The sequence below is a fragment of the Notothenia rossii genome, assembly GCF_949606895.1.
Source record: "Notothenia rossii genome assembly, chromosome: 9".
NCBI lineage: Eukaryota > Metazoa > Chordata > Actinopteri > Perciformes > Nototheniidae > Notothenia > Notothenia rossii.
In genome coordinates this window covers 44,148,016-44,175,311 of record NC_136907.1, presented here as the reverse complement: position 1 = coordinate 44,175,311, position 27,296 = coordinate 44,148,016, and the positions used below count along the sequence as shown (strand labels likewise).

General features: G+C 43.8%; 2 protein-coding genes across 4 annotated transcripts; one reads left to right on the top strand and one right to left on the bottom strand.

Moving 5' to 3' along the window:
- Window positions 1-445: 445 nt before the first annotated feature.
- LOC307018285 (uncharacterized protein) lies at window positions 446-19,279 on the top strand (the record flags this gene model as incomplete). Of its 2 annotated transcripts, XR_013802396.1 has the most annotated exons (4): window positions 446-516; window positions 8,153-8,217; window positions 18,670-18,888; window positions 19,126-19,266. XR_013802396.1 is itself a non-coding variant. In XM_079648448.1 (3 exons), the coding sequence occupies exons 1-3, from the start codon at window positions 17,959-17,961 to the stop codon at window positions 19,277-19,279; spliced, it is 627 nt and encodes a 208-aa protein (XP_079504574.1). In that variant the 5' UTR covers window positions 17,922-17,958. The 2 variants fall into 2 exon arrangements, 1 of the variants encoding a protein (XP_079504574.1); XM_079648448.1 differs by lacking the exons at window positions 446-516; window positions 8,153-8,217 and adding an exon at window positions 17,922-18,212 and having other exon boundaries at window positions 19,126-19,279.
- A 55-nt stretch (window positions 19,280-19,334) lies between these two features.
- On the bottom strand, window positions 19,335-25,762 carry LOC307018284 (uncharacterized protein). Of its 2 annotated transcripts, XM_079648446.1 has the most exons (8): window positions 24,469-25,762; window positions 23,289-23,569; window positions 23,025-23,129; window positions 21,124-21,307; window positions 20,689-20,946; window positions 20,193-20,352; window positions 19,695-19,843; window positions 19,335-19,504 (listed from the first exon to the last, which is right to left on the bottom strand). In XM_079648446.1, exons 1-8 carry the CDS (start codon window positions 24,584-24,586, stop codon window positions 19,341-19,343), a joined length of 1,419 nt encoding a protein of 472 aa, XP_079504572.1. In that variant the 5' UTR covers window positions 24,587-25,762; the 3' UTR covers window positions 19,335-19,340. The 2 variants fall into 2 exon arrangements, with proteins under 2 accessions (XP_079504572.1, XP_079504573.1); XM_079648447.1 differs by lacking the exons at window positions 23,025-23,129; window positions 23,289-23,569; window positions 24,469-25,762 and adding an exon at window positions 21,468-22,260.
- Between the last annotated feature and the right edge of the window lie 1,534 nt (window positions 25,763-27,296).

Below are 27,296 nucleotides of genomic sequence, written 5' to 3'. Positions count from 1 at the left end.
CTTCAGGGTGATAGCAGGACATCCCATCTAGTCACTCAGAAAAAATCAGGACATTCTGATGTAGAGTTTCAAAATAAAAGACCTTTGAAATCTATTGTATGAGTTATCATCCATGTTTTTAGATGAGAATAAAACAAAAACTGTCCAGTATCATAGATCCATCTCACTCCAGGGTGATAGCAGGACAACCCATGTAGTCACTCAGAAAAAATCAGGACATTCTGATGTACAGTTTCAAAATAAAAGACCTTGATGTAATGGCCCCATAAAATCGTGGTTCTAGGGCCAGGAACAACCAGGCTGAGTCGGGCTGAGTATGCTAAACTAACTGCGGTCAAGCCAGCCTCCACTCGGGAAAACCTAGTCAAGCCAGCCCTCACGTGATATTGCGGTGCGCGAATATCCTATGCATTACGGTAGTGTAAAAAAAAATCACATGTCAGCATGTCACTGCTCTTCAGAGGGTCAGGCTACAGGAAGCAGTCCATGGAAGTCTTTCTGTAATCTGCTGCCGAGGTGGGATATGAACTCAGATCTTGTACTTAGTAAAAGTAGAAGTACCAGAGTGTAGAAATACTCTGTTACAGTAAAAGTCCTGCATTCAAAATGTTACCCAAAGTAAAAGTAGAAAGCTATTATTATAAAAATATACTTAAAGTAGCGACAGTAAAAGTAGTGATTGTGCAGATTGGTCCATTTCAGAATAATATATACGATATTTTTTATAATGATTGATCATGAAAGTGTTCTCAAAGCTGGTAAAGGTGCAGCTAGTTTGAATGACTTTGTATACTGCAGGGTAGCTTGTGAATTTACTCCAGGTGGAACTAAAGTCTGATTTAACACTTCATTATATTTCACATCATTAATCCACATCTTTAAAGTAACTAAAGGTATTAAATACATGTAGTGGAGTAGAAGTACACCATGTACCTCTGAATTGTAATAGAGTAGAAGTACAAAGTAGCATAACATTGAAATGCACAAGTAAAGTACAACTAGTATCCTAACATTGTGCTTTAGTAGTGTACTTGAGTAAATCTACTTAGTTACTTTACATTGTTAAATATGTTCTTTATTCTCGCGTCCAGGAGAGAAGCTTTAAAATTAGACTAAATGGAGTCTCTGAAAAGATTCAAATGGGATACTTTAATTAAAAAAGGCGCGGTAATGTTACAGACAGAATATCGTTCAGGCAGAAAACAGCTGTGATCTGGCTCTCATGAGCAAGAGAAGAGAGCGAATCCCTCGTCCGGTGCTGCTATATATATCCTCTGCTGGCTCCTCCCCGCCAGCCGGCTCGCCTCGTCTCTAATGTCCGTTGTTGCATTTAAACAGAGGATTGGTACTTTTCACATTCAATATATGCTTAACCCGCCTTTTCTCCTCATATTCTCTTTCATCACTTTTCATGTAACACATTCTAAATCCTGTAATCAATACTCCAAAATATACAGAAAATACTTCACGGCTGGTTTGGTTTCCGGATGTTGTCACATGCTACTCTCGTCTGTAAACAATAATGTATTCAAATAAACTATACTTTCATTTAATATTCAGCATGGTAGTATCTTGACATCTATAGTTGTAGTGTTAAATCAGTAGGTTTCGGTTTGCACCACTCCATGTCATTTCGCTCCTCAATTCACCTCTTTAGGAAATCGTATATTAGCCACATGCTAAATGCTAACCGTAGATGTAGGATTTTCAGAATAAAAGCTTAACTGCTTGTGCACAAGAATTTCTGGTTTTTCAGTATAAAAGAGCGTTTAAATTGACGGTATGTTTAAAGTCCATGAAATGTCCAAAATAAACGTTATTCTGTGTTAATAAATCGCTTCATCACTTTCCACTGTTTCATTTGACATATCAACATCAATGATTCTTTCCATAAATACCCCCCAAATAACATGAAATGTGTGCCACTTTCCCGTGTTATTCCGCTCCGGTAGCGAAAAGCTTGCCAGCCATTAACCCAGCTGTGTGACGTCACACGTGGCAAACACCAGCCTCGTCTGAATTGTTTGTTTTGTATCCTTCCGCTATTTTCGCTCAACCAGTGGCGGCCGGCCCATAGGGGCGCTAGGGGCGCCGCCCCACCTCTTCCCACATACAAAAGAAAATATTTAAAAAAAAATTAAATAAAAAAAAATATATTTCAAAAAATATATATCTCAAAAATATATATATTTTTTATTTTTTATTTTTAATGAACAAGGTAAATATCATACAATTGGTATCAGTAAAATGTATAATCTACAATAAAATCTTGTTTAAAATTGTGTTATAATGTCTAAAGTTACTGATAAGTCACATGTTTCCTGCCTGGCCTTGCCCTTGGCATTAGTTTATCATTACGGGGCGCTGCCCCCGAGCCAAACAGCAGCAACCAGCACGTAGCAAAAGTCTCAATAGTAACCTGTGCCGCCGAAACATAATTTCAGCCAATCAGCGCCGTCAAATATTTTGATCACGAGGGCGCTCACTCGGCGCCCACGTTGCTTACGTGCGTTGACGTGAGTTGTTTTTTAGACTCGTGAGGAACTGGGGTAGTATCTATAGTAACGCAGTTTAGGGGGAGCCGTGACGTCATCTTCAATGAGCTCCCCAGAAAAACAACACAGCTGTTAGCTCTTAGCACTCAGAACTCACAGCTCTTCATATCTGTTCAGAAACTAGACAAAAGTTAAACAAGTACAAACCACATACTGTCTGTGTCATGGCGAATACAGTCGCTGGTTTATTTATGTCTGTATAGGCCGTTGTTGTGAGTGTGGACGGTCGGAGCATTTACAACGTTAGCTTAGCCAAATCTCCATTAGAATACACGCATTTAAAAAGGTTTTTCGCCTGCCGTCTGTCGGCAGACTTGTCAAAGCCTTAATTCATCGTTTTTACTATCCGGTTTCAGTATGTTGTTACTTCGGCATCATTTTGAAACGTGTATTACAATTAAATCACGTTCAAATATGTTCATCTTGTTGTAGTTGTAGCCCCCTTGACAGCGATTCTCTCTCTAGTTTAGACTGCGGTCAAGCCAGCCTCCACTCGGAAAAACCTATAGCCAGCCCTCACGTGATATTGCGGTGCGCGAATATCCTATACATTACGGTAGAGTAAAAAAAAATCCTCCCTCTGTGTTTAGATGAGAATAAAACAAAAACTGTCCCGTATCAAAGACTCATTTCACTTCAGGGTGATAGCAGGACATCCCATCTAGTCACTCGGAAAAAATCAGGACATTCTGATGTACAGTTTCAAGATAAAAGACCTTTGAAGTCTCATATATGAGCTATCATCCCTGTTTTTAGATGAGAATAAAACAAAGACTGTCCAGTATCATAGAACCATCTCACTCCAGGGTGATAGCAGGACACCCCATGTAGTCACTCAGAAAAAATCAGGACATTCTGATGTACAGTTTCAAAATAAAAGACCTTTGGGAACAGGGATGATAGCTCATATATGAGACTTCATCTTTTATTTTGAAACTCTACATCAGAATGTCCTGACTTTTTCTGAGTGACGACATGGGGTGTCCTGCTATCACCCTGGAGTGAGATGGATCTATTATACTGGATAGTTTTTGTTTTATTCTCATCTAAAAACAGGGATGATAGCTCATACAATAGAGATTTCAAAGGTCTTTTATTTTGAAACTCTACATCAGAATGTCCTGATTTTTTCTGAGTGACGACATGGGGTGTCCTGCTATCACCCTGGAGTGAGATGGATCTATTATACTGGATAGTTTTTGTTTTATTCTCATCTAAAAACAGGGATGATAGCTCATACAATAGAGATTTCAAAGGTCTTTTATTTTGAAACTCTACATCAGAATGTCCTGATTTTTTCTGAGTGACTAGATGGGATGTCCTGCTATCACCCTGAAGTGAAATGAGTCTCTGATACTGGACAGTTTTAGTTTTATTCTCATCTAAACACAGAGGGATGATTTTTTTGTACTCTACCGTAATGCATAGGATATTCGCGCACCGCAATATCACGTGAGGGCTGGCTTGACTAGGTTTTCCCGGGCTGGCTTGACCGGAGTTAGTTTAGCATACTCAGCCCGACTCAGCCTGGTTGTTCCTGGCCCTAGAACCACGATTTTATGGGGCCATTACATCACCAGAAGTCCCAATTTAAGGGGTCATTTCTCCCAAAAAAAATGTTTTTACTCACTATATCAACAGCCCCACGAAAAATATTTTCCACCAGCCGCCACTGCGCTCAACATATGTGTAACCGGACCTCGCTAAACTTTTTTTATCTAACAATTCATGATGGGGAAGCGATGTGTGAGCTGTGAATGTTTCCTGATTGCTATAAACATTGATCATGGGTGCTGGAAGATTGTGCACAAAACTTGGGTCAGAATTAAGTTACTACAGGTGTTATGCCAGCCTGAGCTAAATGTCACCAGAGTACAGTGAACTTGCCTAGTGACTGAAATATATAAAAGTTGAAGCGAAATAAGTAAGGCCAAAAATGAATTACGTCTGAATATCTTTATTATTTTTACCACTTTTAATTATTTGTGGATTCGCACATATACCAAAATAGACTAATGTACACTGCAATAAAGATCAAATGTTACAAGTGAAAAATTAACAAAAGAACCCTTTTTTATTTATCAAACAGTAAATTAATACAATCTTACAAACTTGTGATTTGGAAAATGTTGTTATATTTACATGTTTCTTTGGAAAAATAATATTGTAAATGATGTACTTTGTAAATTATTTACATCATGCGAAACCATTTTAACCAGTTCAGCTGCATGACTTATGTCAAATTACAGATTTGGCCATTGAAATCCCTGATAGCGGCCTCCCGGTTCAGGGTAAGTCTTCCGTATCTCGGTTACAGCACATGCAGGCAGCGGTACTCTGAGTTTTGGGCCGAGTACACCCCAGCACCAACGTACAAACTGTCGATAAGCTGTATATCGATACTTCCTAATGAAAAAAAAGTATACAGATTATAAATATATTTGGAGAAAAATAAAATGTTATGTAGTACTATTATGTAGCAATGGTTACAAATTGCTTTATAACATGATATTTGTATTTTACTTCTAAAAAATAAATATGAGGTTGTACATGACTGCTTGACAGAATCATAGGCCTCTTATATATTTCCTCACATGTGTAGTTGTTTCTTTTCCCAAGCATACATTGAACTTGCATACACAGAAAAAATAAAAGCCAAGCTGTTTTTGACTGCTTGAAAGAGTTTAATGGTATCTTTAAAAGTGTACCATATCTGTAGCGACTAAAAGTATTATATGAAAGCAAAGCTGCAATAGGCAGTTGGGTCAATCAATATTTACTTACTGGTGTAGTGGGCCATCAACTGCTCTGTGTTGTTGTTTGTATTGAAGATACGCTATTTTCAGTGTCCAAACACTGAGACAGCCTTCTCTAAAGCCTGGGTGGCTAATAATGCACCTTGGTTTCTCGTCGGTGTCTTCTATCTGGTCAGTAGGTTGCAAACTGTCTATTTGTTCCATCACCTGCCAGATCTCTCTGCAGCATACACATTCATCTGCAGTGGGCATGCTTTCACAGCATTGACATGTACACCTGAATATTGTACATAACATTAAAAAAAAACAATATCTGCCGGACGTGTGAGGAACAGATGACAAATTAAGATCGACATTTAGTGCAGGTCAAATTAAATAAAACAGAATTTACCATTCAGTATTGCCGACTCGAGTCTCACCGGCTGCGGAATCCGCTTCTCTTTCACAAGTTTCTGCCTCGTTGTTCGATTGCCGGGCAGGAGGCTCGTACTGATAAGGCAAGATGCCTTGAAGTGAAAGGCTAGCTGGTTCACGCTCTACTTCTGTAACTGAATCCAGATAACCCACCGAATCTGAGCTTGAATGATCGCTGTCGCTGTCGCTGTCTGAAGTTGTCGCGTTGCTTGCCATTTGGACTGATTTGATCAAATGGCAATATTTGCCACGTGTGACGTCACCGCTCGTTCGGGAGTGATCGGGGGCGTACTCGGCAAACTTCGGAACCAACATCGGTTTTTAACGTATATGTCATTTAATTATGACCAAACTTTAAACATTTTTATTTATTTTTATTCTGGTGATATCTAAACTACATGTTAAAAAACACCTGTGTTAGATGCATTACATGGCCTTTAAGCTACATTATACCATCAAAACATTGATTTTAATTTCTAACAACATCCCTGGTCTGGTGCATTCAGACGTTCTCATGAGAGAACAGCTGCTGTTTTCATCTGATATAAAAACAGCCGGTCCTCTCCATCCTGCTCTCACTGCTGCTCCTTTCTGCAGGAAACACAGAACAGAAACACAATGTAAACATGTATTACTTATGAATAATAGTTTGGTCTAAACACACACTACGCAGAAATATCTGTGAGAGACATATAAAAAGGCGGTTGTTTCTCGTCAAATGTGTTAGTTATGTTTATGTATTTTGTCAGTCATTTCCTGTTTTATTTTGTATTTACCTATTGTCTTTCATTTCAGGCCCTGTTTCTTCCTCCCCTTGTGTGTTTTTCCCGCCTTCATCAGTGTCTGACCTGCCCCTGATTGTTTCCACCTGTTCCCACTCACCTCATGTTTAAATAGTCCTGTCTCTCCCCTGTCCTGTGTCAGTTCGTCTTGTTTGTTTCTCCGAATGGTCGTGCCAAGGCTCAGCTCAGAAAGGATCGCTTTTCAATCATGTCAGGTTTTGTTTCTTTTGTTAATTTTGTAGGCTTAAGTTTTTCGTAAGTTCTCTTTTTGTTACGCCTAGTTTTTTCCTCCTTGTGAGCGCCTTTTGTTATTTCCAGTACCTACTCTGTTAAGGGGGATTACCTGATCTGTGAAATTAAAATGACATTTTTTGACATTCAAGACTTTGTCTCTGGGTCGTGCATTTGGGTTCATCAGTTTGTGTCGAGATCCTGACAAAGGCCCAATCTAATGCAGCTGAAAACACTTTATTTGGATGTCAGTGATCTGTTTTTACTGCTTGTTTATCCTCAGTTTAGAGTCATTTTGAGGACTTGAAGAATAACGGTTGGGAGCTTTATATGGCATGAGTATCAAGCCATTCTGTTATGTTATAATTCAATTGTAATTATACTTACCATCATCTACAAAAGTAAAAAAAAAGGTTTCAACACAATCTGCTAATTAAAAATCATGTTCAGATGTGATACGATAATAATAATAATACTTTATTGTAAGATATGAAAGAAAGAAGGCAGAGAAGGATCTGATCAACCATCCACTGTTACTGCTGTTATACACACTCTATAACCATTAAAGCAAGAATCAGGCTTTGGGACAACAAAAAGAAGCCAGTGAATATGTTCAGTTTTAAGAAACATCTGCTGTTACTTGCTTTTATGACTGCAATCACTCAGAGTGGACTTTATTAGCAGACTGAGCTGTGCAGAGCTCCAGCAGATCACAAACACCATCAGTAATAACAGAGCAGGCCATGTATGTGTCCTATTTACAGCACTTAAATAAGGATGTTCAGATCTCCCATGTTTTGAACCCCTCACAGGCCGTAAAGTTAAATGAAACAATCTGAAGTAGTTGAAGAAAGTGTAAAGCGTCTGCCATGGGGAGTTCATGTTGTATTTAAAGTGTGGGCAGCGGGCTTTAAATACATGCAAGAGATTCAGATAAGCTCATGATCTCCACCAGTGTAAAGTAACTAAGTACATTTACTCAAGTACTGTACTTAGGTACAATTTTTGAGTATTTTAATTGAATGCCACTTTGTACTTCTACTCCACTACATTAATTTAACATGTTTAGCTACTTTTCAGAACTGTAAACACAATGCATTTCTAAAAATAAACCAGTAGACTTTTTAAGGTACAAAAAAGTCGAAATATCCAATGTAACAAAAAGTCAGAAGTTGTTTATCTACAACAGTCAATTGCTACTTGATGCAATATTACTATCCAATAAGTATAATAATAAATCAAACAAGCACACACAGCCGGTTGATGTTAAAGGCTGCTTAATATTTCAAAGCATTTTTAAATGAAAAAATACAGGTCACATCATGCTGAAATGATGAGTGTATATGGCTTTTGCAATTTGATAGTTATAAGAAGTGAACATTATAATCACTGCAGAAGTGTTCTTGTGTTTCAGGGTGGCAGTAGCCCAGTCTGTAGGGAACCGAAGGAACGCCGGAGTGTGTATTGGTAGCTGAAGAGGTGAAAAACTGAATTTCCACTCAATTCAATAATGAAAGTTGAGCTTAATCTTAAGAGGTTTAAACAGCACTATAAAAAGCATCAGAGACCCAACTTAACTTTTTACCATGAGCAAGAACTTGGACGACCATCTTCCTGGACTTGTTGGGTTGCAGCAAGAGATTTAAATAAAGTATGTCTAATAATATTTTTTAAAGCGTGTGCGTCAAGCAGAACTACAGTAACAAGCACAACCACCATCCAAATGCAACCTCTATTGATGGCGATCTGCAAGAGGAGAAATGACAAGAAACCCTGGCATGATGCCCTGCATGCAAAGGAGCATGATGCTCACAGAGAGCGAGGGAAATTGCCCCGGAGTCTGAGCTTAAAGCACCATATCATTTTGTCCTCATGCGCCAATGGGCAGCTCTCATAGGAAAGAACGAGACCCCGCCTCCCACGCTGTATCCAGTTCTTATGATACATCCATGGGTCAGTAACACACAAGTCACAGCCATAGTCTCCCCTTTTACGCAAGCCCCCAGGAAGTGCACCGGACTCTGTGCCCAAAATTCGTTGTGTCTGTGGCCGTTTCTCAATCTCGAGGATGCTGGCTTGGTAGTCGCATACTTCCAAGTCACTTCCTTCAGAAACAAAGCAAGTATACTTCCAAGCCACGGCTTCGGAAAACGAAGAAGAATGGAACAGGCTAACAAGTGTGCCACTCTCTCTAACGGTTTCAACATAAACTGTACCGAAAATAAATACCTCACGATGTCTATCTAATTATGAACTTGCTTTACTTTCAAGGAACACATTTTTGGCGATAACAAATGTAACAAAGTAACATATTTACCAACACATGTTCTACGCCACTGCATACTTACATTTAAATGTGTGCTGCGTCGGTTCAGCCATTCTCGGCAAGGGTTTTTGAAATTGGTCCGTGTGCAAAGCATTGTAGGGATTTTAAGGACGCGAAGTCTACCCATGTGCAGCCTTGAAATTTCCCCCCAAAGAAATACGCGGCCTCTGTGGAATTCCAAGTATGCTGGAGATTGGAACAGTCCTTCGGCGGCACTCGATGACGTAGCATCCTTGAAATATTGGCTTGGAAGCCAGTATCCTCGAGATTGAAAAACGGCCCATCACTACCCGATCTGCAGCCCTGCCCGATCTGCAGTGCGCCTGTGCGAGATGGTCTCCCATATTGGACAACTCTGTACCTCAACCCAAGTAGGACACTTGACACAGTGGCTTTTGGCAAAGCTCAAAAAGAAAACACGAGAGAGATGAGTTATTGTTATTACAACGTGACTTCACTATTATTTAACAACTCTTTTTATTGGGTTCTTTTATTTGGGGTTAAGTACATTGTCAGAATAAGTGAGAAATGAATTTAACTTCTGTTAGACAGCTATCATACTGAATAAATATGTACTGTGAATGTATTCAAAAATGTATGGCTTATAGCTGCCTAACAGAAGTTAAATCCATTTCTGACTTATTCTGACAATGTACTTAACCCCAAATAAAAGATGCCAATAAAAAGAGTTGTTGAAGTCACGTTGTAATAACAATAACTCATCTCTCTCGAGTTTTTCTTTTTTCAAGTGTCCTATTAGAGTTGCCGTATGTAGTTGTAAAATATGGCGGACCATCTCGCACATGCGCACTGCAGATCGGGCAGGGCTACAGATCAGGTAGTCACAGTGTCCAAACGGCGGTACAGCAACTTCTGTATCAGTCTGTGACGTCACCCGGCCCAAAAAGACTTTTTCCTGTTGACTAACATGGGGAAAGAGGCGTCTGTAAATCAGATAACCAAATAAACTACCCATTATTACATTACATTACATTGCATTTAGCTGACGCTTTTATCCAAAGCGACTTACAATAAGTGCGTTCGACCAACAAAGTACAAACTTGAAGAAAACAGAATCATATAAGTACATCAGTTTTCATAGAGCTAAAACATTTCAAGTGCTACTCAACTGGCTTTAGATAAGCCAGTCTTTTATTAGTATACAAGTGCTTTGTTAATAGTTCTATCGCTCGAAGTGGAGTCGAAAGAGATGAGTTTTCAGTCTGCGCCGGAAGATGTGTAAGCTTTCTGCTGTCCTGATGTCAATGGGGAGCTCATTCCACCATTTTGGAGCCAGGATAGCAAACCCACGTGTTTTTGCTGATGGGAACTTGGGTCCCCCTCGCAGTGCGGGTGCAGCGAGCTGTTCGGCTGATGCAGAGCGGAGTGCACGCGCTGGGGTGTACGGTTTAACCATGTCCTGGATGTAGGAAGGGCCAGATCCATTCGCAGCATGGTACGCAAGTACCATTGTCTTGAAGTAGATTCTAGCAGTTACCGGAAGCCAGCGGAGGAGCGGCGTGGTGTGGGAGAATTTAGGAAGGTTGAAGAACAAACGAGCCGCTGCATTCTGGACGAGCTGCAGAGGTCGGATGGCACATGCAGGTAGACCAGCCAGGAGGGAGTTGCAGTAGTCTAGACGTGAGATGACGAAAGCCTGGACCAGAACCTGCGTCGCTTTCTGGGTCAGCTGGGAACGTATCCTCCTGATGTTGTAAAGAGTGTATCTGCAGCAGCGGGTTGTAGCAGCTATATTTGCAGTGAAGGACAGTTTGTTATCTAGGGTCACACCTAGATTCCTTGCAGTCTGAGTCGGGGAAACAATCGAGGTGCCGATGTTGATTGTTAGGTCAAGAGTGGGACAATCTTTTCCCGGAAGGAAAAGCAGTTCAGTCTTGTCAAGGTTGAGCTTGAGGTGGTGAGCAGACATCCACTGAGAGATGTCAGCTAGACAAGCAGAGATGCCTGCGACAACCTGGGTCTCTGAGCGGGGAAAGGACAGAATGAATTGGGTGTATGAAAAACCCTGCGGGCTAATGACTGATCCGAGCGAGTTTGTGTACAAGGAGAAGAGGATGGGACCAAGAACAGAGCCCTGAGGGACCCCTGTAGTTAATTGACAAGGGTCGGAGTCGGACCCTCTCCAGGTTACCCTGTAGGTGCGGTCTTTGAGGTATGAGGTGAGGAGGGATAGTGCAGAGCCTGAAACTCCAAGTTCTTGGAGAGTGCGAAGGAGGATCTGATGATTCACCGTATCGAATGCAGCAGACAGGTCCAAAAGCATGATGACAGAGGAGAGGGAGGTTGCTTTAGCCGTGTGCAGTTCCTCAGTGACAGCAAGGAGGGCAGTTTCTGTTGAGTGACCTGCCTTGAAACCAGACTGGTGCGGATCCAGAAGGTTGTTCTGATGGAGATAACAGGAGAGTTGTTTAAAGACAGCGCGTTCAAGTGTTTTAGACAGGAACGGGAGGAGAGAGACAGGCCTGTAGTTTATAACATCAGACGGGTTGAGAGTGGGTTTCTTTAGGAGAGGGTTTACTCTTGCCTCCTTGAGACTGTTTGGAAAGTGACCAGAAGTTAGAGAAGTGTTGATGAAATGGGTGAGAAACTGTAGAATATCAGGAGCGATAGTCTGAAGGAGATTTGAAGGGATAGGGTCCAGAGGACAGGTGGTACGACGGGCAGAGGTAACGAGGGTAAGAACCTCACTTGGAGAGAGAGGGGAGAAGGAGGTCAGTGTGTGAGTGAAAGGTGGGTCTGGTTTTTTTCAAAGTGGTTAACAAAGTCGCTTGGCAGAAGGGAGGAAGGGGAAGGGGCTTTGGGGGGGTCCAAGAGGGTGGAGAAGATGGAAAATAGTTTTTGGGGATTGGAATAGGAAGATTGGATCTTATCTTGAAATAAAGTGCTTTTTGCCTGAGACATCGAAGCAGAGAAAGAGGAGAGGAGAGCCTGATAGGTTAGGAGGTCGTCATGGTGTTTGGATTTCCACCGTTTCCGCTCTGCTTCCCGAAGGATGGTTCTTTTAGCAAACACTGCGTCATTTAGCCAAGGAGCTGGAGGGGACTGACGAGCCTGCCGAGATGTGAAAGGACAGAGAGAGTCCAGAGAGGATGAGAGAGTAGAGAGGAGGGTTTCTGCAGCAGAGTTTGGAGGCAGGAGTTGGAACGAGGGAGGGCTGAGAGCACCGATGAGGCAAAGGTAGAGGGGGAGAGGGAACGAAGGTTGTGGCGGACAGGTGCAGAATTAGAAGAGATTAGTTTGTTATGTTTGGAAAGGGGTAGAGAGAATGAAATGAAGAAGTGATCGGATGTGTGGAGCGGGTTTACAGAGAGGTTAGAAGTAGAGCAGTTCCTTGAGAATATGAGATCAAGGACATTGCCAGCGTTATGAGTTGGTGGGGATGGAGACAGTGAGAAAGCAAAGGCGGTTAAAAGAGATGTTAGTTCAGCTATCTTCCCTGTCTGGAGGTTGAAGTCTCCGAGAAGTACAGCGGGAGGGCCAGTTTCAGGGATGTGTGAGAGGAGATGATCTAATTCCTCCAAGAAGTCCCCCAAGGCGCCTGGTGGACGGTAGAGAACAACAATGGTTAATTGTATAGGATGGGTTACTGTGACGGCATGGAATTAGGTAGCTTGAAGAGGGAAAAGCTCCATTTGGGAGAGAGCAGGAGACCAGTGTCACCTCCTCTGCCAGAGGGTCTGGGTGTGTGGGAGAAGGAATATGCTGTGGAGAGAGCTGCTGGCGTGGATGTGTTGGATGGAGTCATCCAGGTCTCAGTGAGAGCAAGGAAATCCAGAGACTGCAGGGAAGCGTAGCCAGAGATGAAGTCAGCCTTCGGAACAGCTGACTGGCAGTTCCACAGGCCACCTGAAACTAGATGTTAGATCTCAGTGGAGCATGTGGGATAGACGAGAGCAGGCCGGTTATATCGATTAGGAGATACACGGGGCCAGTGATAATTGCGGGAAGACACGTAAACAGGAATGGAGAAAATACACATGATTATATGAGGGGCTAATAAAAAACAAATAAAATAAAATACTAGAGATACTTAGCTCAATCAAAGTAGGATTTGCCTCCTCTTTGCCTCCCTCGTGACTCCAGCGGGACGCTAATGTCTTTGTCTGACTGACGCTCCTGAAAAGTGCTGCCTAAAATGGACACCTGATTGCTGAGTCCTCGCAGCTGTGGGGCCACGCCCCTTTAATTAGTTAACTCTCAGCAGCTGGTGGCCCTCAAAAGGAAATCTAGACTGGCTCCCTCCTGAGTTGTTATTGTATTTTCAGTGTCACAATGGTTTTCCAATTACATTAAACCCTAAGTTATAAAGTTATGAGTTTAACCCTTAATACAGTTACACCTACTCAATAAAGCTCTTAGTATTTTTTAAATCAAAGTTCAACCCTAGCAGTCAGTTAGTTCAGTTTTAAGGTTTCAGTCAAATTACTTGTCCCAAGTTTCTGCCTGACAGATACTGTAGCGGTTTTAAGATTTAAAATGACAATTTCAGTCAGATCAACTACAGAGCATTTATACAGAGTACACACACTGAAACAGAGGAGTCTAAAAACAGAATGTTACTCACACAATTCTAGAAGTCACAAGTTGTTATTCTGTCAAAATCGAGTTGCACACTGGCAGGTCAGTGACCAGGATGAGACTTAAATTCAGTTTCTGGGGGGGAAGTGGCCGCAGATCAGCTGATGGGCCTCAATCGAGATCCAGTATGAACTATTTTATAGCCCTTATTAGAATCATTAAGTCCTTAAAGTGCCCATGAAGTGCATGTTTTTGCGCCAAAATGAAATGGCAGTTCTATTTCGTATATGGCTTCGCCCTCTAAGGCTATCGCTATTGGGTAATCCCCCTGCGCCCCCGCGCAGCACTGAAACACTTGTAGTCCACGCCCACCCAGAAGGTGGGCCCCACCCTCGGGCCTCCTTCCGGTATAAATAGGAAGGAGGCCCGGCAATCTGCTCCCTCTTTTTTTCAGCAAACCAGCACAGTTACTGAAGCACAGCAATTGAGAATCATCATGAGCAACAACTGCGTCCGTGATTGTCCCTCATGTGGCTCTGGGTTCATAATGAGTTATGACCTGCAGAGATAAAAGCAGTATGCGAATCCTGCTGGGGGTCAGAGCACGCGTACGCGGCTCTAAACCAGCAGGTAGCATGCACTGCGCTCGTCTCCCCTCGGGCGACAGGAAGCGGAGAGCGGACACTCTTGCTGCTGTGGCCGAAGAGGACGATTGGCCCATCCAGGCTTACGAGCCCGCGGACGGGGCCACGTATCCCTGGGGCAGAGTGCCGGGCAGGAGTCCGAAGCAACTCCTGCCCCGCCTCCCTCCACGGTTCACCGTTCGGTTCTCCCCTCCCTCCTCTCCCCCGGACGGGGGAGAGAGAGTCGGAGCAGGGTGCAAACTTGGCGGCCAAACATGCTTTCCCCCTCTCCGTCACCACAGCGCGGCGGCGTCTGTTACGGAGACGGCCAGAAAAGTGCTACTGGACACTCCAATCAGCCCGGACGGGCTGTTCGGATCCCAGTTCCACGCCATGGTGGAGTCCATGAAGACGGCCGCGGAACAGGTGGACGGCATTCGCCAGCATGTACAGCTGGCTCCAGTCGGCTGAGCTGCCACAGCGGCATCAACGCCCGCAGCAGCCGCGGCGTCCACGCCGGCCACAGGAGGTCGCAAGCGGAGAGACGCCCACAGCAACCGCCCCGGCGGCTGCAGGGGCTCCGTCCCACGTCTCCGCTCCCCCGCCGCCCCAGAGACAGGGTCTCCCGTCGGCGAGTCAAATGGGAGTGAGGCTCCCCCGCTCCTGGTCTGCTCCGCGAGAGCCTCCGAGGAAGCGGAGCCGGTAATTAAGCCGGCTGCCACTAATCTGTTGATTAAGTAGACAGCAGGGCTCCCTGCAGCCTGCTGGTTTTAACCTATCGGTTAATAAACCTGCAGAGCTCGCGGCATTCCCCTGTCCGAGATACGCCTCCTACACACGGTCATAATAACCCATGAGCGCCGGTATAACGCCTCAAGTGGACAGCACTGCACACACCTCCACTCATCCCCTGAGCATGTACACGCCTCATGATGACAGCCGGAGTGAAACGCGGCGTGTGGAGGCTTCCCCGCAGCCCTTTCGCCTCACAGTGGCGGCGAGGGCAATGGCATCACAGAGAAGCCAGAACGGGGAAATGAGCAGTATTCCAGGCTGAGTGCCCCCAGCGGCAGCGCCCGCAGCGCCACGGCGCCAGGGCTCGATGCAAGAAGCCTGTTGGTTTTAACCTATCGGTTAATAACCTGCAGACCTCGCTAATTAAGCCGGCTGCCACTAATCTGTTGATTAAATAGACAGCAGGGCTCGCTGCAGAAGCCTGCCGGTTTTAACCTCGGTTAATAACCTGCAGAGCTCGAGGCATTCCTCTGTCCGAGATACGCCTCCTACACACGGTCATAATAAACCCATGAGCGCTGTTATAAAGCTATGTCTTGCGCTCCAATCCGAGCTGCTGGAACTCCTGTTGAAAGAGGATATTTCCAGGGTTCCTCAAAGGGAGGAAAATCAGGGGTTTTCACTCCCTTTATTTTTCTAATCCCGAAAAAGACTGGGGGAATGAGACATCCTCGATCTGTCAGTAGTCCACATGCTGACGATCAAACAAGTGCTGGAATGTGTTCACCAGGACGACTGGTTCACTTCCACCTGAAGGATGCATACTTCCACGTACCCATCATCCCGAAACACAGGACATTTTTCCATTCAGGGAATATCAGACCAGACATTCGTCTGCCGTTCGGATATTTCCTGGCTCCTCGCATTTGTGTAGAGAAGGCTGGAGCCACTACACAGAGGAGGGATGAGAGTGTGGTTTTTCTCTGGACGACCTGCTATTTGCTGGCTCGCTCCAGGGAGGAAGTCGCTTTACAGACGGTACATCTCGTATCTCATCTGTCAAAGCCTGGGTTTCATAATAAATTGGAAGAAGAGCTGTCCTCTTCAGACAATCGTTTATCTGGGAGTGGAGTTAAACTCAGCCAGCATGAGAGCGCGACTCTCGCGGCAGCGAGTGGAGGAACTGAAAGCTCTCCTCCGGCGTGTCACAACCCACACAGCCCTCTCCGTGACGCAGCTGCTCTGCATTGGAGTCAGCTGGTCACGTGATGATACCCCTGGCCCTGGGTGTCTTCCAACAGGGGGACACTCTAGAGGTGGTTCATTCGCTGCAGAAGCCTGCTGTTTTAACCCATTGGTTTATAAACTGCAGAACTCGCGGCATTCCTCTGTCCCAGATATGCCTCTTACACACGGTGATAACGCTTCGTGTGGACAGCATGCACACACCTCTCATCCCCTGGGCGTGTACGCGCCTCATGAGGAGAGACGGAGTGAAATGCAGCGTGTGGAAACTCCCTCGCAGCCCTTTTGCCTCACGGGCAGCGGCGGTGATGGCGTGGCTCGTCCCCATGAAGACCATTACGGCACTTCACAGAGAAGCCTCTCCCCTGAACAGTTCCATGGGATACAAGAAGCACTCCTGTCATCCCAGGAACAGTGTCTTGCGCGGTTTTTACCCCCGCTATTTTTCTAAATCTCCTCTGTCCTGTGCGCGCGCTGTCTTGCTATGTGGCGCGCACGGCTGCCTTGCGCCATTCTCAGCGCCTGTTTGTGCACTATAGAGAGCGCTCGATCGGGCAACCTCTGTCTGCACCATGGCTGTCACACAGGTTGTGTGAGGCTGTGTCACAGGCATGTCTCCTCTGGGGTGGAGCCCCCGGAGAACATCAATGCGCACTCCACCAGAGGAATTTCCTCCTCCACGGCTTTGCACGGGGGAATGTGGAGTGGAAGATATTTGCACTGCTGCATCTTGGTCTTCCCCCTGTTCGTTTATTCATTTTTATTTGAGGGATGTCTCCCATTCCTCTCTGACACACCCTGTACTGGGTGTCCTGTTGGGGTGAGTGACGTCAGGGAGCCAGCTGTGCGCCTCTCTCCTGCCTCTCGGCACGCGGAGAGCGGCCCTTTTCCCCTCTTATAGGAGGGATGTTCCTTTTTCCTCTGACACACTTTATACGGAGTGCCTGGTCAGAGTGAGTGACTTCAGGGATCCAGCTGGGCGCTCTCCTACCTGTCTGACACGCAGAGAGCTGCTGTTCCCCCTCTATGATCGCTGCGCAAGGTGGGACCTTCGTCTCTACTTTCTCACAGAGGCCGGTATGTATTGTCCCCAGCCTTCACCCCGTCGGGAAGATAGGCATGTTTTGCTATGTTCCATGGACGGTGATGCGCCATTACGCATGGCACAACAGGCATGGGGTGTTATTTAGCAGGTGTGTCTGTGCCTCTAGTGCCGGGCGGACCCAGTGGGGCGCAGACTACATCATGCTTCGCCCTTAACCCAATAGCGATAGCCTTAGAGGGCGAAGCCATATACGAAATAGAACTGAGGTTACCTACTGTAATCCCAGCTTCTATGAGTAAATGGCGCAGCCCTCTAAGCGCTGGGCCCCACTGGCTCTACGAATAGCTGAAGAAAAATTATTTGGTATGGGAGCAGATTGCCGGGCGTCCTTCCTATTTATACCGGAAGGAGGCCCGAGGGTGGGGCCCACCTTGCGGGTGGGCGTGGACTACAAGTGTTTCAGTGCTGCGCGGGGGCGCAGGGGGATTACCCAATAGCGATAGCCGTAGAGGGCTGCGCCATTTACTCATAGAAGCTGGAGTTACAGTAGGTAACCTCAGTTTCATTCCTTACATATCATTTTGCCTTTTCATGGCTAAAATAATTTTTTATTATTTATTTATTTATTTATTAATTATTAATTATAATAATAACGGCTGTCTAAGCCTACCGGAAGTTGCAGACGATAGCGGCTGTGACGTCACAAGATGGGCCCAGTTGTGATTGTAAACATGGCGGAGACTTTGGAAAGTGATACAAGTGCGAGAGAAATTATTGATTTTGACAGCTTTTCGGACAGGATAGATGAGGAAAGTGGCACAGAAGATGGAAGTGACGATGAGGAAGCGCAGGACATCATTGAACCCTACAGATTTGAGCCGTCAGGGACGTCAAGTGGGGAGGATGATGGCGACGACATAGACGATGGGGAAGACATTGACCGGCTACAGAACACTGAATGGTTAGCAGGTTAGCAGTGGCTGTGCTGTCACTGTCGATTTGAAAATAGTGGGGGGGGGGGGGGGGGGGGATTTGCCTTGTTTAAAATCTCTGCTTGGGCTCAGCCTCTGGGAAATAATTAGCTTATGTACATTTCATGTGCTAGAGTATTATTAAACTAGAATTTTCTGGTCATTGAATTAAAACATACGCCAGGGTGACCAGACCTGTTTTTCTGCTTATCTGCAGTTTATGGGAATAATTTCACCTATCAGATAATCAGGGGGCGAGAACAAGAAATGATTTTCATGCGCACATAGTCTAACTTTATTGGATCTTCTGCATAAAATTCAACAATATACAGTTCCAAGTTAAAATGATAAAATCCAGTTACCTTGCAAAATGTCGCAACCTGACAACACTGAAACATCCTGGCATTCCTGCTAATCATAATGTTACATCTGTTTTATATGTTTTAGGTGTCAGTGCGACAACTGTAACAACATGGACACTGTAGCCGAGAGTGTGTGCTGTCGGGAAATCCCCGCTGTCACCAGGACCATGGAGGAGGATGGTTTTCACAGCTGCATAATCGACCACCCCGGCTTCCGATCTGGCTGTCTAGACATCTGGGTGATGCGTATAGCATACTATGGATACAGGCAACATTATGGCCATCTCCAGCAAGAGGGCAATGAGTAAGCCTTACAAACACTATTTACAATAAAGTCTATTACTAGTATATAAATGTATCAGTTAATATGATGTCATGACAACTTTTGCAACTTTATACGTTTGAATATTAGTCTTTTATGATCTGAGTATAAGAAAATGTAACTTTGAAGTTGACCTATTATCGTCTATTGTCCTTCATTTGTAGTAGTCTCTTGACAGTAGCTGTCGTCATATCAATGCTATAATGTTTTATCTTGCAGACGCCACCGATACACAGCCTACCGCCAGCTGGTGAGACTTTGCTGGGGTTACCTAGGACGCGACATAAGAGTGCCACTGCCCTCTTGTGCAGTGAACCAAATTCGTCGACAGTTTCCATCCATGGACTATCACGGTTATGAAGAAGGACAGTGACAATACAGTTCTGAAGTGAATGTTTAATACAGTTCCACAGTTGAAGATGCAGAGTGACAGACTATTTGGTCTTGAAACGACTGGCATGTGCCTTGATGGCCTCTGCTTTGTCAGGCTTCTCCATTGCCGAGGACAGAGTGGGAGGCTCCTCCAGCTGTACAGGCCTGTCTGCGCTGGGTTTCTTGCAGAGGTCGACCACCTCTCTCATGAGATCATCCACATAGCCTGCAACAGTGTTCAAAGACAGAATACAAAACTTGCACTTCCTAATGTTCTCTAATAATAAATGGTGTCTGTCATCAAGCCGAGATCATTCTTTCAATTGGGGTTTTGAACTGAATTAGTTACTAAATCATTAGTACCGGTACATTACCAATCTGGACAATATTATTTCATAATTTCATTTCAAGCTCACTGAATGTTGCCTCTACTAGGATCTTCTTCACAACATGACCTCCAGCCTTGTACTTCGGGTAGCGGATTTTGAACCTCTGTTCTCCCGCCTTCGTAGTTGCAGTATGTCTGCTGGCATTCTCGTTGTAATGCAGTCCGGCAAGAAGGGTTCTGTTAACATAAACAAAGAAACAGTTTTAAAAATGTGAAAAGAAATATCTCTCTTTTGTAATTATTCCACGTCTATACATGAACAGCTCTATTTAACTTGATATTGATTCAGAAAGTGATTTTGTGTTTTATTTTAGTCATGGCAATGTGTGTCTTGAAGTTGACAACTTCATCACAGTTCCTTCCTCCATTTTGACACACTATGGGAGATGTGACGTAGCGTCGCAAGCTATTATACAGCACGGGGACCTGGTTCAGCACGGTACAAAGACGCCCATTCCCAAGTAACTGAAACAAGTCTTTAGCTGGTACAGTACAAGCCTTTGAATTATATGCTGAAAAGACCAACCTGCACAGCATGCCAGTGTAGGAGTACACGTAAGACTTTGGTGCAAACTGAATGATGAGGCTGTGAAAGCCCTCCACCTTGGACGTCTGGTGTACGGCCGAGAGCTTGCCGATGTCCTTGCACAGCATCTTGTCTGTCACCAGTTTCTCCAGTTTGACAGCTGATAGTGAACCGTCAATCAACAGATCAATAAATCAATCATCAACAAATTTCAATGGCAGTGCTTGACATTATGGATTATCAATTCTAATGTTTGTTGCTCAGACGTAACTTTTTGGATTATGTACCCAACCATAAGACAGTCAGTACATTGTTGTTGCTGGGTATGTACTGGGTTTTTAATCACTCAGTATACATACACTGTATACATTCCATACTCCTTTTGGCGGTGGATGACGGTTAAAATTACAGTCACCCGTTGCTGACGCAACAGACGTAATTTTAAATGTCACGTCTGCCGCCATATCAGAAAAAGGAGTATTGACTCTAAACTCACTTGGTTTGATCCACTTCTTCTTGTGAGCCCTGCTTTGTAGTCTCTTGTGCGCACATGTGGGGAACTTTCCACCATGGCCCCTGTGGAGGTTTAGGACATGCCGCTCCACCGACTTCCATTTATCCACAATAAGTTCTGCGTCGTCTTGCGTGGAGAAAACCACTGCCCAGTACAAGTGGTTGATGATTCTGTGTTGCCATGCTTTCAGGTCCTCACAGCCCTTGAGCTTGCAGATGGCTTTCAGCTTCTTCCCAACAGCTGCAAAGACAATAAATAAAACTGACATCATAAAGAGATCTATCTATTTGAGTGAGGTGTGCAAATAAGATCTGTTACACTGCATGCTGCAATGTCTGTCTGGTGATAACAACTTTACGATAACTCAATAGAAGACTCTACTCCTTGAACTTCAAAAGAAACAACATTGACACATACACTTGGCTACATGCCAGATGTCATACAGATGTTTTGTGTACGGCATATTCTCTCTAATCCATTTGGCAATCTGGCGATGTCGGTCTGTGACGAGAGTGCCAATCTCCAGGATGTCCTCAAAGAAGGCCACCATCCTCTTCAGGCCTTCCAGTTCCATATGGTAGCTACCACCACACTCGTTGCTCTGAAAATACAGCAGGGAACATTCCAGTTAGGCAGATAACTAGACAGGAGCTCTGCAATGAGCTGAATATGATTTGAAACACTGTTACTATTACAATATTTACAGATGAAGTTTTACATTTCTCACACAAAACCCTGAACTTGAACAATATAAACTGTACCTGCACCAGCTGTAGGTCTAGCACCACATTTGATTCCAGCTCCATTGTATTCTATGTTCCAAATTTTGCGCAGTGTCCAGGGCTGTCGGTCCTGCCGTCACCCCCCAGAACCAGAGGTCGCCCTTCAGTCTGCAGCATCGCAATGTGGGCTGCCTGTTGTTGCGTCCATACACCCTGTATTGCAGGTTGCAGGATGTCTCGCTGGTGTGAGAAGAATGTTCGTTTCACGTAGGTCATCACACCCATGTGGTTTAGGACCCTTGTGGCAGATCTCATCCCCAAATGCTTCCCGACTTTCTGACAGATCTGACTTGTCAGAAGAATCAGCCGCTGAGATGGGGCTACTGTCCTGGGAGAGGGATCCCCTCCTCTGTTGCTCTCCCTGAGGTTTCTCAGGTTTCCCTGAGGTTTCTCCCATTTTTCCCTTTAAACTGTGGGTTTTCTCTGGAAGTTTTTCCTTGTACGATGTGAGGGTCTAAGGACAGAGGGTGTCGTATTGTCATACTGATATTCTGTACAAACTGTGAAGTCCACTGAGACAAATGTAACATTTGTGATATTGGGCTATATAAATAAACATTGATTGATTGATTGATGATACTGGGTTCCCAGTCTGAGGAGCCTGATACTGATGGTGGTGCAGCTGGACTGCTGGATGACGCGTCTTCCAGCTGGTGTTGCTCCAGCTTTGACGCCTGGCTGCTTCTGCTGCTAGAGGCAGCCTGTGGTGGCTGGTCAGGTGTAGCTGGGTCTCTGGTGCCATGGACTTTCAGCTTTCTCTGCCTCCCTGGTACTGGTAGACGTGTAGTCAGCATCTCGGCATCACCTGGCATGCTGGAAATGAAATGATCGATGGAATACTATATTGTGTTTATATAAAACCACAAATCTATGTTGATCTGTTGCTTACTATTTAGAGTTAACAAACTCAACATTAGAAGGAATATCCCGTACTGTAATACAGTATTATATGACACACTCGCTCATCCTGTCAAACTATTTTTTTTTTTTTTTAGGAACTGATTAAACTTCGATGTAATAGTCCAGTACTATTAACCAATCAATAGTGGCATTACCCTTTGACTGTTTCTTTGTTTTTGCGAGTTGTTTCCCAGTCTGTGTCTTGATGCTGACAGTAGCTGTTGGAGTCCAGTCTATCTGGCAGGCCTGATCTTGACTCTGTCGTTCCTGCCAGGTGTGATGTTGTAAAATATTTTCGAGGGGTTAGAAGTTCTAGACAATATTATCATGATAAACATGTACCCTACAGTAATGCTTAGCTAGAGCCAATGCATATGTAAGTCAATATCATGCCTGACTAGCAACTTTCTACAATAATTATATTTAGCAGACTGGTTTGCCGGTTGCATGTTTGGTGTTTGGAACAAGACTAATGCTAAGCTTTTTGTTTTACATAACAAGTGTAAGATCTAAGGTGTACATATTACAAAGAAGGTTTTTTTTCATGTGTCCACTGTGTGTTCCAGTCATGATAACATGCAAGGTAAAACCAGCCAATGTGCTCATCTAAAACAAAACCTGGGGGCAATCACAAACCTGTTCCGGTGCCATGTCTGTGTCAGTGGCCATCTCCATTGATTCCTCTGTGGAAGCAAAACTGCTAATCTCCACTTCTGATTCTGCCAGGAGTTCTTCTACTTTCTGCAAATGTACACAATATGAAATGGATTACAAAATTATTCAAAACAGTATAGGCCTACACCTTGCTCATACCATTTCAACAATAATAATTCAGGAGACTACTAGCCACTGGAATTAAATCCTGATTTAACATCAACAAATTAGGCCTAACAACTTTACCCGCTTTCTCTCTCTCATTGCAAATGCAGATCGAGCCGGTCTTGATGTTGACGTTGAAAGTTGTCCCACAGCTGAAGTCCCAACTCTGGGGAAAACAGTTGGAATTGCTCCCTTCTTCAGGATCAAAGTCCTCTTTGTCGCAATGCCCACCTGCGCTCGTAGTAGAGCACTTTCATCAAAGGAGTCCCTTGTGAAGTGTTCACTGCACAGAACACTGTATTTGGTAGGCTCCCAGTCCTTCCTGGTTCTCTGTACTTGCTTTGCCCATGCCTTTGACAGATCTGTAGAAATAAAATAAATCCAACCATTAATAGTCAAAAGATAAGCTCTCTATTCTATAGGTAATCTATTATGACATCATTAGCATGGCCATGGAAGTCAATTTAGTTGAGGACAATATTTTGTCATAGATCTAGACAAGGGTGTAACTTTGGTTTGAGAAGTGGGGGGGACACAAAACAGGGGGTCCTCCACAATGAAAAATGTTCTTGATTGAATTCCATTTCCTGCCTTTCTACAAATATATTAGGGACTATAGTGTTAACAAATCCAATAATTTTTTTTAGTGTACATAATGAGTGTGCACACTTATCTAGTATCCTAACCATGTGAACCTGTTTTATTTGTGATGACCTCACACCCTCTAGTGGGGTCCGGGGGCATGCACCCCGGGAAGATATCTTTCTTTAAATTGAAGTCGAATGCATCAATCTGGTGCACTTTGAGGGCAACATTAAGAGATTTATGGATACAGCTCTCAACACTCATATGAAACATATATTTCAATAATCAAAAAACATTGGAAGGATTTCTTAACCTATTTTATACAACTAATATTACATAGATGGAAATATTTGTTTACATAGATGACCAAACCCACTGAGATAACTTAGGCTACAGTTTACAATCTAATCACTCAGAGTCCTTTACCTCCCTGAGCTGACGTTATCTCTCTCAGTCCCACAGGAGAGGACTCTCCCTCTCCTTATTGTTGAAACAGCTAATCTCCGTTAGCTCCGAGCTAGCACCAGATGCTAACAACAACCCTGTAACTCTCTCAGTCTCTCTTTCTCTCTCTCTCTCTCTCTCTCTCTCTTGAATCGAATCGAATCGACCAGTGGGCTTTATTTGTCATGAACAATCAACTAATCTACGAAACAATGACACCAGCCAGGCTCACCTTCATCTTTTGGGAACAGAAACATCGCCACTTCGGCAGACTTGACATTACTACAGCCAGCGGCAATGCATCGCTTCCCATGTGTTTTTCCTCCCGTTTTCTTCACTGTCGCCTCCATAGTCAAGTTTTCTCGATTGGCAATCACTTCTAGTCGACTCTGACACACTTTCCAGTAAAATACTCGCTCAAAAACAAAAATAAATTCCACTTTGAAACAGAGAAACAATAAACTGTGATGAATGTAAACACTTCGGCGGCGACCATCTCGTGACGTCACGCAGTAGATCGCAAGCCACGCCCACGAAGGCGGAGGTCAACTGCGGATTTCCAGGCGGCAAATTCAAAACTCGTCAAATTCATTGCTATTCCAACATCTTTTGATATGGGTTCCAATGGACAATTTTGGTCATTACTATACATATTAGCATAACAGATAATGCACAGGCGCACACTTCACTGGGTCTTTAAAGTTGTAAAATGCACTAAAAGCCGAATCTAGATTTATTTTCTCTCTCCATTCATTCTAGTGAGCCGAGAGTGGGAGCTCGGGGGGCGGGGCTTAAGGGGCGCATACTCTGTGAACATACAGGTTCTTCTCATGGATGTATAATAAGAACTGGGTTGCGGTCGAATAGTCCGTTTTGCTCATAGATGTATAAAAATAACTGGATACAGCGTGGGAGGCAGGGCCTCATTCCTATGAGAGTTGCTCATTGGCGCATGAAGACAAAATGGCCCAACTTTTGAGAGAGCGAAACGTCACAGATTACCCGTCATGCCTGGCTGTCAGAGCAGAAGAACCCGAATCCGGCTATACAAATGTTCATACTGGCTAGTTTTAAAAAATGATTTACAGACGTCTCTTTCCCAATGTTAGTCAATGGGAAAAAGTATTTCCGGTGTAGGTACCATATCTGCTCGGGGTACCATATCTGCTCGGGGTCTTATCCGTCGCATCCGTCATCCGTCATATCTGCCATATTGTACGGCAACTCAAGAGGGCCATCATACACGGTCAAATTCCGAACATTTAAACATAGCCTACACTTCATTCTTTACTTTGTCCGTTATTATATGTAGAAGATATTACTTTTTTCTCCGTCATGTTGTTTCCAGAGCAACAACTTCAAACAGGAAGTTAACCTAAATTACATTTAAGACACTGCAACGTAGAAGATATTACTTTTTTCTCCGTCATGTTGTTTCCATAGCAACAACTTCAAAAAGGAAGTTAACCTAAATTACATTTAAGACACTGCAACGAAAGTAAAAAAAAAAAAAAGTAAAATCCTTTTCCGTTTCACAGAACACAAATTGGGTTATTTACATAATTATGTTTACACTGTCGATTGTTATTTTTTTAACATTCAAACATAAAAAATAACAACTAACCGCTAGCCGCAAAGCTAGCATCATAGCCAATGCTATTTTTTTTTGTTTTTCGGAGACTTTGCACACGTTTTTCACAAACATTTTCACAGGCGTAGGAGTATGGGAATACTTCCATTCGCTTCGTCTTGATCTGTAGATGTGGTTTGATGTGTCGTGGGTCCCCCAACTCCTCTCCAAAGTTCAGATATTTAATAAAATACTCAGGGAAGTTTCCTGAATTTTCATGCCCAAAACCAAGCACTAGGCCCTGGGTAAATTAAGAGGCTGATCTCGGGCACTTTTGTCCACTTTCCCTGGTGCTTGAAACTCAAGTCAGGCATCCCTGGAATCATCTCAGAGAGTAGATGATCAGTGGGGCCTTGATTTTACTGAATGATGTGTTTTTTTATGGGGAATTCAAATATGAGCTTATTTTTAGGATTTTCGGAGAAGTGTAGTACCGCCGTTTGGCCACAACGAATATTTTCCTCAGAGTCCGGCGCACTTCATGGGGGCTTGGTTTTGCTTAGTAATCTTCCTAACGGAATGAAATGACCCGGAAGTACCTCAGTGGCAGCCATGATAAGAGCGGTTCGAATTCTCTAGATCAGTGGTCACCAACCAGTCGATCGTGATCGATCGCGCAGCGTTAAAAAAAAAAGGTAACAAAAGAAGGAGAAGAAACAAATATATAAATAATGTTTTTTTTAAATAACGTTTTTAGATGTAAGCCTATCCTCATCCACCACCCCGTTAGCAGGTGCCACTTGATTGACGTATCTTTGAGACATTCCTTGTCGCTCCCGAAAATAATAGACTGACTTCAAGTGATGCTGCATGTTTTTGAACTCAATTTTACCATGATTTAATTGTAATACACCTTTCCAAATTATGCCGGAATAACTACATACTGATGCCGGTTAGTAAAAGATACAACAGCGACTGTATTCACCATGACACAGACAGTCTGTGGTTTGTACTTGTTTAACTTTTGTCCAGTTTCTGAACAGATATGAGGAGCTGTGAGCTCTGATTGCTAACAGCTAACAGCTGCTGTTGTGGTTTTCTGATTCAACGTCAGTGACGGTAGGCTGAGATCCTCACCGTTGATTGGCTACAGCGCGTTATTCGCATCAACCGCATCCGTCCGTGTCTTTGCATTGACTTTACATGTAATTGACTTTACATGTAATCGCGCCCAGGGGCGCCGTAAGGGGGTGAAAAGTTAGGATGATTCTAAGGGCCTGACAGGGGCCCCAAAAAATGTTAGAACATTAAGAAAAAATGTTTAAGTAACTTTTCATCAATCATCAATAATTAACATTAATATAACGTCATATTGATGATATACTCACTAAACTTATGATTCATTTAACTTATTTTCTTCCAAAAGTTAATTATCCAAAGCATCGAACCCCCCCTTCTATTTACATGTAATGGTTTGGTCCTGCCTCCAA